Below are 17,533 nucleotides of genomic sequence, written 5' to 3' on the forward strand. Positions count from 1 at the left end.
TAGTGCATATGGTTAATGCTCTCAGCTGCTAACCAAAAGGTTGGAGGTTTGAGTCTACCTAGAGGTGCCTTGGAAACCCTGGTGGCCTAGTGGTTAAGTGCTACGGGTGCTAACCAAAGGGTTGGCAGGTCAAATCCACCAGGCGCTCCTTGGAAACTCTATGGGGCAGTTCTACTCTATCCTATAGGGTCGCTATGAGTCAGAATCTACTAGATGGCTCTGGGTTTGGTTTTGGTTAGAGGTGCCTTGGAAGAAAGACCAGGCATTCTACTTCCAAAAAGTCAGCCTTGGAAAATACTATGGAGTTCACTTCTACTCTGACACACATGGAGTCACCATGAGTCAGAATTGACACGATGGCAACTGGTTTTTACTAATCAAGTAACTTTTGTTTGAATGAATACTCCAACCTAAGTAATTGCATTTGCATTTACCAAGTGATCTTACTTAACTCTCTAGAGAGACTGTTTTGAATTTAGATTGGAAAAGACATTTTCATATAAAAAGTGGGTAAGTTTGCCTGTCTTGTCATTTATGCTTTTCTTTTTGGCAAGGAACCCCTAGTGAGTGGGATTGGGGCCATGTATGTGCATGGTAGGGATAGGATTTGGTATGGTCTGGACCATGCGTTTTTTCTTTCCATCTGGAGAAAGGCCTAGTACACAACACTAGATATATTTGACAGTGTGAGGCACATGACTTTATCAATGTAAACTCTAGAAAGAGGGTCTTGAATTATCTTCTCTTATCCTCTACAGTGAGTAGGGTTCATGACTTCATCTGGGTAAACCCTAGAAACGGGGTCTTGAACCTTCTCTTATCCTCTACAGTGAGTAGAAGGAACATCATAAGAACTACTAAACTAAACCTGTTTCTGTCAAGTTGATTCTGACTCACAGTGACCCTACAGGACAGAGTAGAGCTCCCTATAGGGTTTCCAAGACTGTAATCTTAGGGAAGCAGACTGCTACATCTTTCTCCTGCAGAGTGGCTGGTGAGTTTGAACCACTAACCTTTGGTTATTAGCCAGTGCTTAACCATTGTCCCACTAGGGCTCCTTTAAGAACTACTAGGGAGATGAAATCTAAGGAGATTCATGGATTGTGATCTATTTTGATGATCTGTTGATCTTAGAATGGTTTTCAGCAAGGATATTCTGCGCATGTTTTGTTAAATTTATTCCTAAAAATTTAATTTGTGTTGTAGCTATTATAAATAGTATTTTTTTTAATCTTAGTTTTCAGGGGTTCATCGATTATATACAGAAATACAGTTGAAGACTGACTTTTGTGTGTTGACCTTCTATGTAATGATCTTGGTAAAGTTACTTATTAATTCTAAGTGGGTTTTTTTGTAGTTTTCCTGAAATTTTCAACATAGACAATCATGTTATCTATGAATAGAGGCAGTTTTATTTCATCATTTCTGATCTACATGCATTTTATTTATTTTTTTGCCATATTACACTAAAATTTCCAGTAAAATATTGAATAAGAGGGATGAGAATGATCATTCTTGTCTTAGGGAAAATCACTCAGTCTTTCATCATTAATATGATGGCAACTATAGGTTAAATATAGATGCCTTTTTGGGGGCAGTTCTACTATGTCCTATAGGGTCACTATGAGTCGGAATCGGCTCGACGGCACTGGGCTTTTTTTTTTTATTAGTTTGAGGAAGTTCACTTCTATTCCAGTTTTGCCGAGCCCTTTTTTAAAAATCATGAATGGGTTTTATATTTTGTCAAAATCTTTTCCCAAATCTTTAAAACTATGTGGCTTTTCTTCTTTAGACTTAGTATGGTGAATTTGATTGATTTTTGAATGTTGAACCAGACTTATATGCCCAGGATAAATCCTACTTGGTTGAGGTGCGTTCTTAATTTTATATATTGCTATATTCTATTTGAGACTTACTCTTGAACATCGAGTAGCTAAAGGGAAAGGAAGAACTAATGATGTAAAAGAGCTGAGCAGAAGGTTTCAAAGGGCAGAGCCAGAAGAAAAAAGTATTATAATGAAATGTACAAAGATCTGGAGTTAGAAAACAAAAGAGGTGAACACGCTCAGCATTTCTCAAGCTGAAAGAACTGAAGGAAAAATTCAAACCTCGAGTTGCAATATTCAAGGATTCTACAGGGAAAATACTGAATGACACAGGAAGCATCAAAAGAAGATGGACGGAATACACAGAGTCACTATACCAAAAAGAACTGGTTGATGTTCAACCATTTCAGGAGGTAGCATGTGATCAGGAACCAATGGTACTGAAGGAATAATTTCAAGCTGCACTGGAGGCATTGGCAAAAAACAAGGCTCCAGGAATTGATGGAATACCAATTGAGATGTTTCAGCAAATAGATATAGCATTGGAAGTGCTCGCTTGTCTATGCCAAGAAATTTGGAAGACAGCTACCTGTCCAATCAAATGGAAGAGATCCATATTTATGCCTATTCCCAAGAAAGGTGATCCAACTGAATGTGGAAATTATCAAACAATGTCACAGGCAAGTAAAATTTTGCTGAAGATCATTCAAAAGCAGCTGCAGCAGTACATAGACAGGGAACTGCCAGAAATTCAAGCTAGATTCAGAAGAGGACTCAGAACGAGGGATATCATTGCTGATGTTAGATAGCTCTTGGCTGAAAGCAGAGAATACCAAGAAGATGTTTACCTGTGTTTTTATTGACTATACAGAGGCATTTGACTGTGTGGATCCTAACAAGTTATGGACAGCATTGTGAAGAAAGGGAATGCCAGAATGCTTAATTGTGCTCACGAGGAACCTGTACATAAATCAAGAGGCAGTCATTTGAATAGAACAAGGGAATACTGCATAGTTTAAAATCAGGAAAGGTGTGTGTCAGGGTTGTATCCTTTCACCATATTTACTCAATAGGTACGCTAAGCAAATAATCCAAGAGGCTGGACTATATGAAGAAGAATGGGGCATCAAGATTCGAGGAAGACTCATTCTGACAACCTGCATTATGCAGATGACACAACCTTGCTTGCTGAAAGTAAAGAGGTCTTGAAGCACTTGCTGATGAAGATCAAGGACCACAGCCTTCAGTATGGATTACACCTCAACATAAAGAAAACAAAAATCCTCACAACTGGACCAATAAGCAACATCATGATAAATGGACAAAAGATTGAGGTTGTCAAGAATTTCATTTTACTTGGATCCACAATCAACACTTACGGAAGCAGCAGTCAAGAAATCAAATGACGCATTGCATTGGGCAAATCTTCTGCAAAAGACTCCGTTAAAGCGTTAAAAAGCAGAGATGTCACCTTGAAGACTAAGGTGCACCTGAGCCAAGCCATGGTGTTTTCAATCGCCTCATATGCATGTGAATTGACGCCTTTGAATTGTGGTGCTAGTGAAGAATACTGAATATTCCATGGACTGCTAAAAGAACAAATAAATCTGTCTTGATGGAAGTACAGCCGGAATGCTCCTTAGAAACAAGGACAGCAAGACTACGTCTTACATACTTTGAACACGTTATCAGGAGGGATCAGTCCCTGGAGAAGGACATCATGCTTGGTAAAGTAGAGCATCAGTGAAAAAGAGGAAGACCTTCAACAAGATGGATTGACACAGTGACTGCAACAATGGGCTCAAGCATAACAATTATTGTGAGGATGGCATAGGACCGGGCAGTGTTTTGTTCTGTTGTACATAGGGTCACTGTGAGTTGGAACCAACTTGACAGCACCTAACAACAACAAGAACATACTCTATTTGGAGTCCTGGTGGCACAGTGGCTAAGAGCTCAGGCTGCTAATCAAAAGATCACCAGTTTGAATCCACCAGTTGCTCCTTGGAAACCCTATGGGACAGTTCTACTCTGTTTTATAGGGTCGCTATGAGTTGGAATCGACTCAATGACAAGTTTGGTTTGGTATTTTATTTGCCAAAAATTTGTTGAAGATTTTTTCACCTATGCTTATAAGGGATATTGTAGTTTCCTTCCTTTGCACTGTCTTTATCTAATATTGGTGTCAATATAATAATAAATCCATTGCTGTTGGGTTGATTCTGACTCATAGTGACCCTATAGGACAGAGTAAAACTGTCGCATAGGGTTTCCAAGGAACAGCTGCTGGATTTGAACTGCTGATATTTTGGTTAGCAGCCGAGCTCTTAACCACTATGCCACCAGGGCTCCAGGCTAATAACAATCTTGTTGAATGAATTGGAACGTATTGTCTTCCATTTTCTGGAAGAAACTGTGTAGAACTGGTGCTCTTTCACCTTTAATTGCTTGGTGAAATTTGCTAGTGAAGAGGGACCATCTGAACCTGGAAAATTGGTTTTCAGAATATGTTTTTAATACAAATTCAGTTTATAAAAGGTCATAGGGCAGTTTATACTATCTATTTCATTGCAAGTTTTGATAGTTTGTACTTTTTGAGAAATTGGCCCACTTCATCTAAGTTGTCAGAATTATAGACTTTGTGTTGTCAAAATGCTGATTTTTAGTTTACTTACTTGATTTATCAAAGGTTAAAAGGATTTCTTAAATCTTTATGTATATGCTTATTTTCTAGTGAATACAATTTCATTGGTTGAGTGAACTATTAACTTGAACATGTATATGACAGGTTTCACTGAGAGATTTCTATCTCATCAGGATCTTAGTGTTTGATGTGTTACTGCCCCTAGGCCAAATGAGCTTATACTTCCTTTCACTAAACCCATAGAAGGAAAAGTAACAACCTGTCACTTAAACAAGAGAAGATATACTTGAAACAGGAATGCCATAGGGCCAGCAAATGCAGGCCCTTACCTGTGGTAGTTTCAGCAGACTGTAAGTGTATTCCTTTGAGTTGCCTTTTTGTTGTCATTGTAGCATCCAATAACTCATCTCAGACCTACTGTATCAGAAAGTCTAGGGAAGGGCAGGGGCCAAAGAATCTTTGTATTGAATACGTTTATTTGGGACACAGCCCAGGACTGAGGACCACTGATGAAAGCAATGTGCCTGTCTTGGAAGAGCTGTATTTTATTTGTGGAGATGTTATAGAAAAAGCACTAAACCAGAAATTAGGTGATTGGAATCAGGTCTAGATTCTGATGCTACCAAACTAGGGAGTAACTCAGTTTTGCCCTTTCAGCTTTCTTACTTTTAAATGTTTAATGAAGAAACCATTATTTGGTTTTGAAGTCAGAGTTATTCTTTTCTACTGTGAGATTTCTTTGACTATTAAAAGGGCACTTTATTTACTCCTTTATGGCAATGCAGCTTGGAAAAGAAAATTAAATCATGCCTACATAAATGCTCCATCTAATGTGTTGTGGTCTCACCTGGTCCCCAGTGAAGTTTCAGTTCACGTGAAGAAATACTGCTTAGCAGCACCATGCTCAACTGTGGAAGGAGACATTCTTTATCTAATGGGGTAAAAAAACAAAAAAACCCACTGCCATTGAGTTGATTCCAATCCATAGTGACCCCGTCAGGTTTCCAAGCCTGTAAATCTCTATGGAAGCAGACTGCCACATTTTTCTCCCATGGAGCTGCTGGTCATTTCAAACTGCTGGCCTTTCTGTTAGCAGTTGATCACTTTAACCACCGTGCCACCAGGGCTCCTTATTTAATGGGGTACGAGTGTTCAAAGTAATAAAGGGCCTCAAATCAATCAGAAAATGCATGGTTATGAATGTGGATTTAATGGCATTAGCTGCTTCCCTGAATTTCTCTCATTATCAAATACTGTGAGACACTGCATAATTTTTTCAAGATCTTATAATAGATGATCTAATGCATATGTTCCTTACAAATGTGAGCAATATAAGGCAGGTATATAGAGCTTTACACAATGTTCCTGTAAAGCAGAGGTCTGCAAATTATGGCCTTCAGGTACCACCTGGTTTTGAAAATAAAGTCTTATTACAACATAGCTGTGCCTGTTAATTTATGTATTGTGTATGACTACTTTCATGCTATAATGGCAGAGCTGAGTAGTTGAGACAGAGACTGTATGGCCTATATATCCTTAAATAATTACTATCTGGCTCTTTTCAGAAAAGTTAGCTGACCACTGGTATAAAGACTGAAACTTTTTTTTTTTTTTTGGTGAAAAATAGAAAAAAAAAAAAATCAGGAACAAAACACCTAATGAAATATATTTCATTTCCAGCCCAGAAAAAAAAAAATTAATCACTTTAAGAAGAATCAACCACTTACCTAGGACTTTTGACAGTTGGAATAAAGATGATATACAATAAGTAATAACAAGTATTTTATTGTATTGGTCAAAATGTCAAAAACAATCCATGTTCTCTTTTGGGGAAATTAATAGGCTTTCAAATATGATGCATAAGAATTGGGAAAAGACTAGTCTAAGCTTTAGGATTAAAAGAATTGAATAATTGAAAGAGCTAAGTTTTCTAACACATTTTCCATCACCATTTTAAAGTCCGTTTTTGCATGCTATACGTTGGTATAAATGCATAATACATAGTTGTCATGTTACTATGTTTAATCCAGTGTTAGTTGTCTAAAGTTCTTATAATCTGACTGAACTAAACAAAAAGGGAAAATTTCTTTCTTTAGTATATTTGTTTATGACCTAACTCTTACTCTATGGTGATGGCTTCTTTCACTTTCCTATGGAGATTTTATAGTCTAGATCTCTCTATAATGTTTTTTGCTTTAGCGTGGAAGCCATCAGTGATGACTATTCACTGCCAATGCCCAGAAATCACATTATTCCTTCCTGACTACAATTTTAACCCAGTGGAGAACTGTACCTTGTCTTCACTAAGAAGCTGGGATGGTTTCTGCTGCCATTGGGCTCCATTGTATCCTTGGACAAATTGATGCCCAACTATATCTTGAAACTTTTCCCTAAGACATTGTTCAGTATCCATTTGTATACTGGTGATCCTATGAAGAATAAACTTCCCCTGAGTGGTACCAGCTCATGGTACCTCCTGTGTTGGTATAGAGATAAAATGCATACTTGTTACACCATTTAAAATCACTTTAGGGAAATGAACACAAATTCAGTCATAGTATATCTTTGCAAATTTTTGTTGTTATGAAAATGCAAGACCTAATTATTATCAAATGTAATAGTATTTATTCTAAATTCTAAAGCTGCTTAAGTTATGCCTTGATAAGAGTGAGAGGAGAGGTCTATTCTTTAGATTTCTAACTTATGATACATCCCTTTTTTGGTGTTTTCATCTTCTTCTGGAGACTGTTTATCTCATTTTGAAGTCGTTTACTCTCTTTTTCGAATCCTTCTTTGAGGAGCTGGGCCTGCTCCTAAAGGGAGATGAATGGAGATTTAATAAAGTGTAGCACTAAGTAAGATCTCTACCTTCTATCTAATTTCCACATACATTGATTTTTTAGTATTTTATTTCTTCTTGACATTCTCCCCCCTCCCCATCCCACCAACTTTCATTATACTTTTTCTTAGGCTTCCTAGCCCTGTAATTACTTTTCCTGGGTCTCTTTAACTAAGAAGGATTTTCAGCTCATACCTCCTGAGATACTGTTGAACCTAAAACACCAGTTTGATCTTTTCTCCTGTTAATTGTACAGTCTTTGTAGGCAATATTAATCATATTTTTGAGTTCAAATCTTATCTATGAATTATAGACTCTTTTATACACTCACCTACACACATATATTATTATACACACACACATAGCACATAAGTAAATAAAGCATTCTCAAAATATGATGAAGTGGCAGAACCTTAGATCAGGGAATTTTATCTAAGCCTCCAAACTTGGCAGGGATAGCAGAAAATTGTCAGTGAAATCAGGGTTCCAGACTGGCTATACTACATTTCTGCACAGAATTCCAGGTTCAACACAAATTTGGAGCATGACATAGAAGACAGGTAGGAGTGACATATGGACACACAGGTATAGTTAGAGGACAAAGGAGCCCTTCTGCTCATAAAAGTTCTCTTAGAGCTAAAGTCATAGCTAGTGCATAAAACAAAACAAAAGAAGACATAAACCACTGCAGGCTCTACTAAGGCGTGAAAATAGATTAGATATCAAACTGTGTGACCCAGTGAAAGCTATTTAATCTCTCTGAACCTGTGTTTTTGTTTTCCTAAGCAAGTAGTTCTTGCTTCATATAAAATACGTATAAAACACTTTTACAATGTGTAGCAGGTAATAGATACCATTTACTAAAGGATATACAGATTAAGGACCAGATGTAACATAAGTGAAAATAAAAAAGTTTAATATCTAGAAATAGGCAGGGGCCAGGGAGTCAGCCAGCCAGGGATCAAAAAGTATAAGTGGATGAATAAGGTTCTTCTTTTGGGGTTTGTGTTCTCACTGCCACACCAAGTTTGTTATCAAGGAGAGTACAGAGGAAACAGAGCAAGATGCTGCAATTAATTACCTTAAGTTTCAGAGCTACAGTCCTTTCTTGCTCTTCCAGCAACTGTGCCCTGTCCCTCTCCATCTTCTCAGTCAATTGTTGCACATGTTCCTGATAACTCTTTTCTTTCTGGTCCATCATCTGCTGATTCTTTTTTTGCATTTCCTCCAACATTTTTGCTGAAGCCGCTGCAGATTCAGCTTTCACACGTTCCACTGAGAAGAAAAAGGAAGAAGAGATGTTCAAGTAGGGTTGCAATGTTATCCTCTTGTCCTTTCATTTATGTTTTTTACTGTCATTACTTCATAGATGAAATTCTAGGATAATTTTTCCTTCCGTGTAACCATAATGCCAGTGTCAGCATATAACACAGTCAGAGACGGCTTCAGAAGCTAAGACACATCTTTGCTGTTCTTGTTCTAGTTTAATGACCTCAGATTTACCCAGTCAAGTTATTCAGACCTTCAAGTGATTTTGAAAGCTATGTCTCTTGAATAGCTCCTCACCTTCAATCTCCTTTTCCTTTTCTGTGAGAGTCTGGTCTGTCTGTAGAATTGCATCCATCACAGACTCCTTGGACGTCAAGTATTTCTGCAGAATCTCTTCAGCCTTAGGAGCCAGAGAGTAGGAAATGGCTGTAAGCATTTGTTCCCATTTTGTCCACCCACCATCTTTTCTTCTAGGAACTGCTCCTCTTGGTTCTGGTGGGACTGGCCCAGGTCAAGTCCCCTTGTGACAGGTGTGCACATACTCCAGGCTTTCCAATCAGATCACTACTCAGAGTCATTTATAGAAGGCTGATATAGATATTAGGAGAAAGAGAGTCTAGGTTCTTTTTAGACTGAGGGCTCCAACTTTGAAGTTGTTGATGCTGTGGTCCCATATTGGGTGAGCTTGCTAGATACTGAAGCCATCATGGAGAAAGCAGAGTATAGAATGGAGGTAGAGGGAGAAAGAATGAAAGGGAAGCAATGGGTTGGGTGAGACAAAGAAAAGATGACATTTTTTGTAGTCTTGAATCCAGTTCTTAAAGCCAGTTTGAAGTCTAACCCAATGAATTACTATTTTTTCTTAAGTGACCATCTTTCAGTTTGTGTCCCTTGTATGATGGTTAAGGTTGGATGTCTACTTGGCTGGGCCATGATTCTTAGCAGTCATGATGTAGTTTAGTAGCTATGCAATGATGTAATCACCTCCATAATGAGATATGATACAATATAATCACCTCCATTGTGAGATCCGTTATGAGCAACCAATCATTTGAAAGGGAGTTTCCTTGGGTGGACTTTCTGGCTTTTGCTCACTCTGAATCCTACAGATGGCTCCTGTTCATCTCATCTCTGGTTCTTGGGACCTGAGCTAGTAGGTTAACTGCTGAACTTGGGACTTGTCAGTCTCTGCAGCCTGTGAGCCAGAGGCCTGTTGTCTGACCTGCTAATCTTGGGTTCACCATACCCTGCAGCTATGTGAGTCAGGAGAAGCCTCCAGCCTGACCCATGGACTTGGGGCTTTGCAGCATCTACAATTGTGTGAGCCATCTCCTTGATATAAATCCCTCTCTCCATATATTTATATGCTTCACTGGTTTTTCTTCTCTAGAGAACCCAGCCTAAGATACCTTGCAACATAAAAGTGCCATCAGTTCCAGCTATAATAGAGGGAAGGAGCCCTTGTGTCCGAACAGTTAAGTGCTCAGCTGTTAACTGAATGATTGACGGTTCATATCCATCCACAGCTCTGTGGTTGAAAGAGCTGGTAATCTGCTTCCATAAAAATTACAGCCAAGAAAACCCTATGGCGCAGCTCTACGCTGCAGTTCCTATGAGTCGAAATCTACTTGACGGCACCTAACTGCAACAACATAATAGAGGGTTATTGCAGCAACCGGGTAATTAATTTGAAAATTCAATTTATAACTCAAATGTGAGTTGATTGCACTCTTTTTCACGAGCACCTAGGGCATATATGGTATAACAGGATCGCTGTACATGTTTATTGAAGGAAAGAGTGCATGCTACAAAAACAATAAGGTATTTTTTTGTGTAATTGCCCTTGATCACATTGGTGTTTCAAAGAGGCACTTCTGCTGCAGAAATGACAAATCTTGGTTACCTGTATGCCCTTCCTGGGTTGCCGCTGGTACTTTATCTTCAACGCTTGTATCTTCTGAAGGAAGAGACGATACCCCCCAGGTTTAGAATAAACCCCCTGCTTCACTTCTTCTTCTAGAGGACTGAAAATATCCTGAAGTAAAGCTGAGCAACGATCCGATGATGCTTGCACATTCTGTTTACAAAAGTCATCCAGCTTTTTTTCTAACTGGGCCTTTAACGTAAATATAGGGAGTAAAGAGAATAACAGGGAAAAGATGTTAGCAAGCCCCGAGAACTTCTGGAAAGGTTTCTCCAAAATGTCTACGACCCCCTAGAAACTTACAAACACCACTGGGACCATCTCCTTCCTCCAACTCTGGCTTTCTACTGAAATCCTTTTCCACTGGAGGTGAGGTTCAGAGTGGAGAGTGCTAGCTTTATGCCACACTTTTACGGGTGAATTTCCGCTTTTCAAATTAGACCAGTGATTGCACATGAACAGAGTGTGGTACAGTGTAAGTCTGCTCAAGGTAACTAAGACTACAATTTTTTTTTTTTTTGCTTTTGGCTAAAATATCAAATCAGCCTATCAGTGGGCATGTATCTTGATTAAAAATTCTGACTATTACTTAAATGTGTTCAATTAAATTAACCTATTTCTCCCTTGTCAACTATTTTGTTATCCAACATTTTGCCTTTATGACAACAGTAAAAAATCTTCTATCTGACTATCTTGCTAATTAACAACATAATATTGAGGTACAAGGTGAGAGTAAAGCTGGTTGTGATCGTTAAGGTTATGTGTCAACTTGACTGGGCCTTGATAATTATTGCTTTGGCAGTTATGTAATGATGAAATTTGGCAGTGATATAATAATATTGTCATATTCTGTTTTGTGATCTAGTGTGGTTATCCTCCATTTTAGCACAATGCTGATTTTTGCATAATGGTCTAGTCTTTGGAACCTAACTGTGTCATTGAGTGTCAAATGTATGTAGTTTATTCCTGAAGCTTTGAGTCCAGAATAATAAATTGGTTCACTTATTATAATTACAAATAGATGTTTGTTAACATTTTCAAATCCAGTAAGAAATGATCCTCTCAAAATAAATATTTCATTTATTAGTAGTATTTTGCCTTCCAAGACCCTATTTTGTGTAAAGTAAAGACAGAATTTACCCCTAATTCCTCCTGGAATTTTTGGTCCACATCCTTGAAGGAGCTCTTGATGAAGACCTCTATGGCCTCTCTCTCACTGGCCCTGTGCAGGTCCAGCAGCTCCTCGAGGGTTTCCGTGGGCAGCTGCACCTTCTGGGCCATCTGCTGGTCATAGTGGGCAAGGGCCTTTTGTACTGCAGCTGAGTTCTCTATCTGGGCCAAGGCCAGGACTGCATTCTCCATGCAGGGCAGATCCCCGCTGCTGATGGCATTGACATAGGTCTGTGCCAGGTTCTCCAGACCTTTAATTAGAGGATAAATGATGATATTCACTGCAGGTGGTGTGAGGACACATCTCTATTCTGTGTAAGTCTGAGCATGTCTGTTAACAGCTATTTGCCTTACAGTATCAATGGCATCAACATCACCTGGAAGCTTGCTAGCCATGTAGACTTTCAGGCCTTTCCCCAGACCGACTTATCAGAACCTGCCCTTTGGCAAGATGCCAAGGTCATATGTATGCACACACACAGTTGAACATCCCTGTTCTAAATAATACAGGCCTGTATTTATCTAGTGTTTATACCCATTTTACCCTCAGTTACCATGAGGACAGGAACTATTCCTTTCTTCTTTATGTCTGTATCATCAGTCCTGGCTTATGGCAAGCATTCGATCAACATTCATGGAAAAAAATGATGTAATCCCAATTCAGCCTAACTCAGAACTCCATGAGAAGTTTCTATAATAATGAAAATGTTGCATAACTGTGCTGCCCAGTATGTACACTTGTGGCTGTTGAGCCCTTGAAATGTGGCCTTGTGACCTGAATTTTTTATTTAATTTCATTTACAGTTAAATATAAATAGCCACACAACTCTAGAACTGTATTGGATAGCACAGGTCCAGCTGACTAGGTCAGTATTAAGCGATAGTGCTTCTTTGTTTTGGCCTTCCCTATCTTGTCCTACCCAAAAGATTTGACTAACAAGATCTATTGGAAATGTTGGAATTTAACACACTAATAGTAATATACTTCACATTTCTCTAGGCTGAAACTTGTTGCTGTTGAGTGCAGTTGAGTAGGTTCCGACTTATAGTGACCCTATGGAACAGATAAGAACTGCCCCACAGGGTTTCCAAGAAACAGCTGGTGAATCTGAACTGCTGATCTTTTGGTTAGCAGCCAAACTTTTAATCACTACACCACCAGAGCTCCAAGCTGAAACTAGGTGGATGTTATTTTACCCCATCTTATAGTTAGTTAATAATGAGTAGAATGATTGGAAGAGCACTCACGAGGTCCATTAACCTCGATGCCTCCTGAAAGAGTCTTGATCTCGGAATGGCTGAAGATGTAGGAACAGAATTCTTCAGCTTGTAGCACAAATTCAGGATCTAGCTCATCATCATGCAGTGTTTCGAGCCGAGCAAGCTTCTTCCCGTGAGTGGGCCGATCAAAAATAAAGCATTTCTTCTTTGGGAAGAACTTTCGGATACAGAGTCGGGGCAGGTTAAAATTTCTTTCTTTTTCACTGTTACCTGGAAGAAGATAAAAAGGGCTTTTCCTAATACAGGGTTTAGCAAACTTTTTTTTTGCAATAGGACCAAAGAGTAAATATTTTAGACACTGCAGGCCAAATGATCCTTTTCAAAATGCCTCAACACTATTACTGTAGCATGAAAACAGCCACAGACCATATATAAATAAGTGGCCACAACTGTATTCCAATAAAATCTTATCCACAAACACTGTTGGTAGCTAGATTTGGCCTACATTCTTCCTGTGGGCTATAGTTCGCCAAACCCTGAGCTAGTACACAGTTCATGCATTACTGTAATCTGCTCCCTTACAAAAAAAGTCTCTTCTATTCCATATCATTTGCCTAAACACAGTTTCACAAACTCTAACTGGGGAGATAAACTCAACCTAATCATAGCACAGTGTTATGGATCTAATCGTGCCCCCCAAAATTGTATGTCAACTTGGCTAGGCCATGATTTCCAATATTGTGTGATTTTTCACTATTTTGTGATCTGATGTGATTTTCCTATGTGTTGTAAATCCTACCTTTATGATGTTAATGAGGCAGGATTAGAGGCAGTTATGTTAATGAGGGAGGATTCTATGTACAACATTAGTTGTGTCTTGAGTCAATCACATTTAAGCTATAAAAGAGAGAAGCCAGCAGAGAGATAGGGGGACCTCATTACCACCAAGAAAGAAGGGACAGGAGTGGTACGTCTTTTTGACCTGTGCTCCCTGCCCTGAGAAGCTCCTAGACTGGGGAAGATAGATGACAAGGACCTTTCCCGAGAGCTGACAGAGAGAGAAAGCCTTCCCTTGGAGCTGGCACCCTGAATTCAGACTTCTAGCCTTCTAGGCTGTGAAGGAACAGATTTCTCTTTGTTAAAGCCATCCACTTGTCTTGTTTCTATTATAGCATCATTAGATAACTAAGAAACACACAGAAGGGTGACAGAAAAATAAACTTCCTCTTAGAATAGGGGAGTTGTTATTGTTGTTAGTTGCCAAGTGGCATAATTTAAAATTGTATCTAGTAATTCAGATATTTAACGAACATTGATTCTTAGAACTAACCAGCTAAGAAGAAATAGAAAACTTTAAATATAAACCAAACCTGTTTCTATCGAGTTGATTCTGTCTCACAGCAACGCTATATGACAGAGTAGAACTGCCCCATATGGTTTCCAAGGAGCAGCTGGTGCATTCGAACTGTTAACCTTTTGGTTAGCAGCCATGCTCTTAACCACTGTGCCACCAGGGTTTCTAAATTTAAATACCCACTCAAAAATTACAGTTTCTAGTGTTTTGTTCTCTCCATTTTCTAGTCATAAGTCCCTGTTACCTGGGGTTAGCTTCAGGGAATTCTCCAAGTACTCGTCTGCTGTGATGGGTTGCCCATTTACTTCCAAATCTAGGCAGAAATCTCTCAGAGTCCACACAAAGTCTGGAAAGAAGCTCACAAAGTCAGCTGAATCTTCAACATCATTAGCATCCGGTGTGGATTTTGCCTTGATTCGATCTGACAGCTCTGTCACATAGCTGAATAGCTAGCTAAGGAAAAGTGGCAAAATTAATAGAGCCCTTCATCCTGTATTAGTTCCACATATTCCAAAACTTTGATCTTGCCTTTGTTCTTAATCCATGTCATTAACCAGTATGTACATGGGCTCTTTCCCAGCACTGGATTCATAATCAAGCAGTTGGTTTTTTAATACAGGTATCCCCTCTAGCTTTGGGGCTGTCCTTGACCACAAAAGGATACTGCAGTTGGTCCATGGCCTGCTGGTTGATGGTTCCCATGCTATTGTACACGAAGGTGCTGCTCAGGAGGATGGCCAGGGCAAAGATCCAGGAGTCATTCTCATTGTCTCCCTGGAGGTCAGAACACATTTGGGCTAGGAGTACGTTCCATTTTCACGCAACTTCCCACGTTAGCAGTGGTAAAGTGTGTTCTTTTAATTAGACTAATGACCTATAACTATAAAGTGTGTTCTTTTAATTAGACTAATGACCTATAATGACCTATAAAGGGAACCCAAATTCACATATAAATGATTGTTAATCAGCCTTGGACTTTTGTCAATTAGTCATTAGTATTTTTGGTTTTGCTTATTTATAGTTTATTAGCTCACCAGTCTCTTTTATGACCATTGGAGATAATTCCAAAATAAAAACTCAAGGTTGGTGGGCATTCCAAAGCCTTAAATACAATTAAAACATTTTTCTCTCTCTCTTTTTTCAACAGAAAATTGGCTTATAGAAGAGCGATACTACTTTTTCTTTTATTGAGGAATTATTTCGTACCTGACACTTTACAGTACTTATCTTATTAAACATGCAAAACACTACTATGAGGCTGGTACAGATCTACTATGTCCATTTTGCAGATCAGAAAGCTGAGACTCAAAGGAGCCAAATAATTTGCTGTGGCAACTGAGTTAATGACAGAGTTTATATCTGAACACAAATTCTTGAGACTTCAGAACCCAAATCCTTCAGTACAGTTTTTTATAGGATAAGACTCGTGTCATTGATTATATTTGTACTATCTTTATGCAGCTGGGTTAACTAGTTTATCTCACAACCTATAGTTAATGATTATAATACTGTCTCCTGACCATCATGCTCTTCTGCTAGAATTCTGGCTTATGAATATTTTTTCCACTTCTGTATGCTCAACTTGGCCTCATAACATGTAAACATGTTAAATGGAAACTCTTTTATAATAAAAAGCTAAACATTGTAGAGAATATTTAGAGATGAAGGTCTTAAACCAAAAATTGAATCCCCCTTCCTTACCTTCTCTACATCTCCGAGGCCCTCAGTGTCCAGCAGAACTAGGGTGTGGTTCGGCATCTTGGGGTGAGGCAAACACCACATCCAGATTCCCTTGGTGTGAGACTGCACTGTGGAGCCCAGGGAGAAGCCTGCAGTGGGATATTAGGGATGGAGATTCAGTAGCAGCAATTTCTGGAAATTGAGCTAAAAATTAAAGTAACCAAGGTGAGGAGAGATGCCTGAAACCACAACCAGTATTGTTCTTAATTACTACCAGAGAAATAGGGAAATGAGAATATCCAGTACAGATTGAAACATTTTATTTTACCTGAAGATCAGTGGAAGCTTGCTGTTACTACATGAACATATCGGTAAATGTCTTATTATGTGAATTATCTTTATTATTACCATAGTCTATTCAAGTAAAGAAAATGTGTATTTTAAAAAGGGGGTAACTAAAGCAAAGTGAGAAGAGAAAGTGGGCCAACTCTTATCCTCTAGAACAGCGTGTAGGCAAGTGTCCCAAATGTGGAGGTAAAGTTAGCTCTAAATAATCCTCCCATCTCTATACTTTCTCTGCTTACATCACTGTATTTGATGTTGGGAAGTGTGAACAGGCAGAAGGGGTTCAGCAGAGCTTTGCTGGTGCCACTTACCCTGTTTCTTCCCAGCCAGCTTGTTCATCAGGTAGGATTTGCCTGTGCGGTAGAGGCCCACAATAGCCACCACCACAACTGGCTGCTTAATGGCAGACAGGATCTTTGAAGCTTCCTGATTGATCAGCAGTTTTCTATTAATGTTCTCAATGAGGCACACTGGGCCTGGCATGTGGATATCTGAGGCCATGACTAGGCTGTTACCTTATCTGCAAAGGAAGAGGTGGGATGAATTGGAATTTCCAGCCTCTAATTAGATCAATAATTTTTTAATTTTCACCAGCATGTATTGCTTTCAGAGGGTGGAGTTATAAAATCCCCTAGCATGGGCAAAAATTTTGTTTGCAGTAGTGAGATAGATTTTAGAAAACTACATACATATTACAGAAGTAGTGTATTGATAGAAATAATGGCATAATGTGATTTATCAACATTCGACCACTTTCATGACCAAAATTTTCCATCTAATTTTTTGTTGCTAGCTTTTCTTTTTGATACTCATTTAAGAATTACACAAAATTTACTGGACATTAAATGCAAAATCGAATGGACTTTATAGAAAGAACACTTTCTTTGCCATAATAAAACTCTTTTAAAATTAAGACAGATGTGTGGTTTGTTCCACTACAACAATGTTCGGGCAAGGCATAATGTTTTGTGTCTTAAAGGTGGTCTTGAGGCAGTCTGTCATGAATCGTGGCTCCTTTCTTCTCTGAACTTGCTTTTTGAAGACTATTTGTACGTAACTGTAAAATGTGATTTTTTTAAATAGGTCTTATTAGCATCATGATAAATGTATAGTACAAGAAATGCAAAAGACTTCCCTTAGTTATTCTTTACCTTTGTATTTTTAACTCCTGAGTCAACCTGTGTAACCTGAATTAACCCTAATAAAACATATGTAAGCTCTCTGAGATATGAACACATTTACTCTTAAGTATTCTGATTTT

General features: G+C 38.7%; 2 protein-coding genes across 7 annotated transcripts in view; both read right to left on the reverse strand.

The window, feature by feature from the left end:
* The window catches only part of LOC126071562 (guanylate-binding protein 1-like), a 103,054-nt gene extending 96,934 nt beyond the window's left edge, over positions 1-6,120 (reverse strand). The window contains exon 1 of the mRNA XM_049875757.1: positions 6,071-6,120. The gene's annotated coding sequence lies outside the window, so the exon portion shown is untranslated. The remainder of the gene's footprint in view (positions 1-6,070) is intronic.
* LOC126071559 (guanylate-binding protein 1-like) overlaps positions 1-17,533 on the reverse strand; it is an 81,928-nt gene that overhangs the window by 53,087 nt on the left and 11,308 nt on the right. For 2 of the 6 annotated variants that reach the window (XM_049875747.1, XM_049875751.1), the window contains 10 exons: positions 16,584-16,792; positions 15,949-16,076; positions 14,912-15,021; positions 14,492-14,688; positions 12,921-13,163; positions 11,643-11,923; positions 10,482-10,694; positions 8,876-8,978; positions 8,391-8,584; positions 6,240-7,283 (listed from right to left, as the gene is read on the reverse strand). In XM_049875747.1, coding sequence (XP_049731704.1) covers positions 7,167-7,283; positions 8,391-8,584; positions 8,876-8,978; positions 10,482-10,694; positions 11,643-11,923; positions 12,921-13,163; positions 14,492-14,688; positions 14,912-15,021; positions 15,949-16,076; positions 16,584-16,773 — 1,776 coding nt within the window. In that variant the 5' untranslated portion in view covers positions 16,774-16,792 and the 3' untranslated portion in view covers positions 6,240-7,166. Of the gene's footprint in view, positions 1-6,239; positions 7,284-8,389; positions 8,585-8,875; positions 8,979-10,481; positions 10,695-11,642; positions 11,924-12,920; positions 13,164-14,491; positions 14,689-14,911; positions 15,022-15,948; positions 16,077-16,583; positions 16,793-17,533 lie in introns of those variants that run through there. The other 4 variants (XM_049875749.1, XM_049875750.1, XM_049875752.1 and 1 more) reach the window with 4 other exon arrangements.

Source organism: Elephas maximus, chromosome 3, assembly GCF_024166365.1.
Source record: "Elephas maximus indicus isolate mEleMax1 chromosome 3, mEleMax1 primary haplotype, whole genome shotgun sequence".
Taxonomy (NCBI): Eukaryota; Metazoa; Chordata; class Mammalia; order Proboscidea; family Elephantidae; genus Elephas; species Elephas maximus.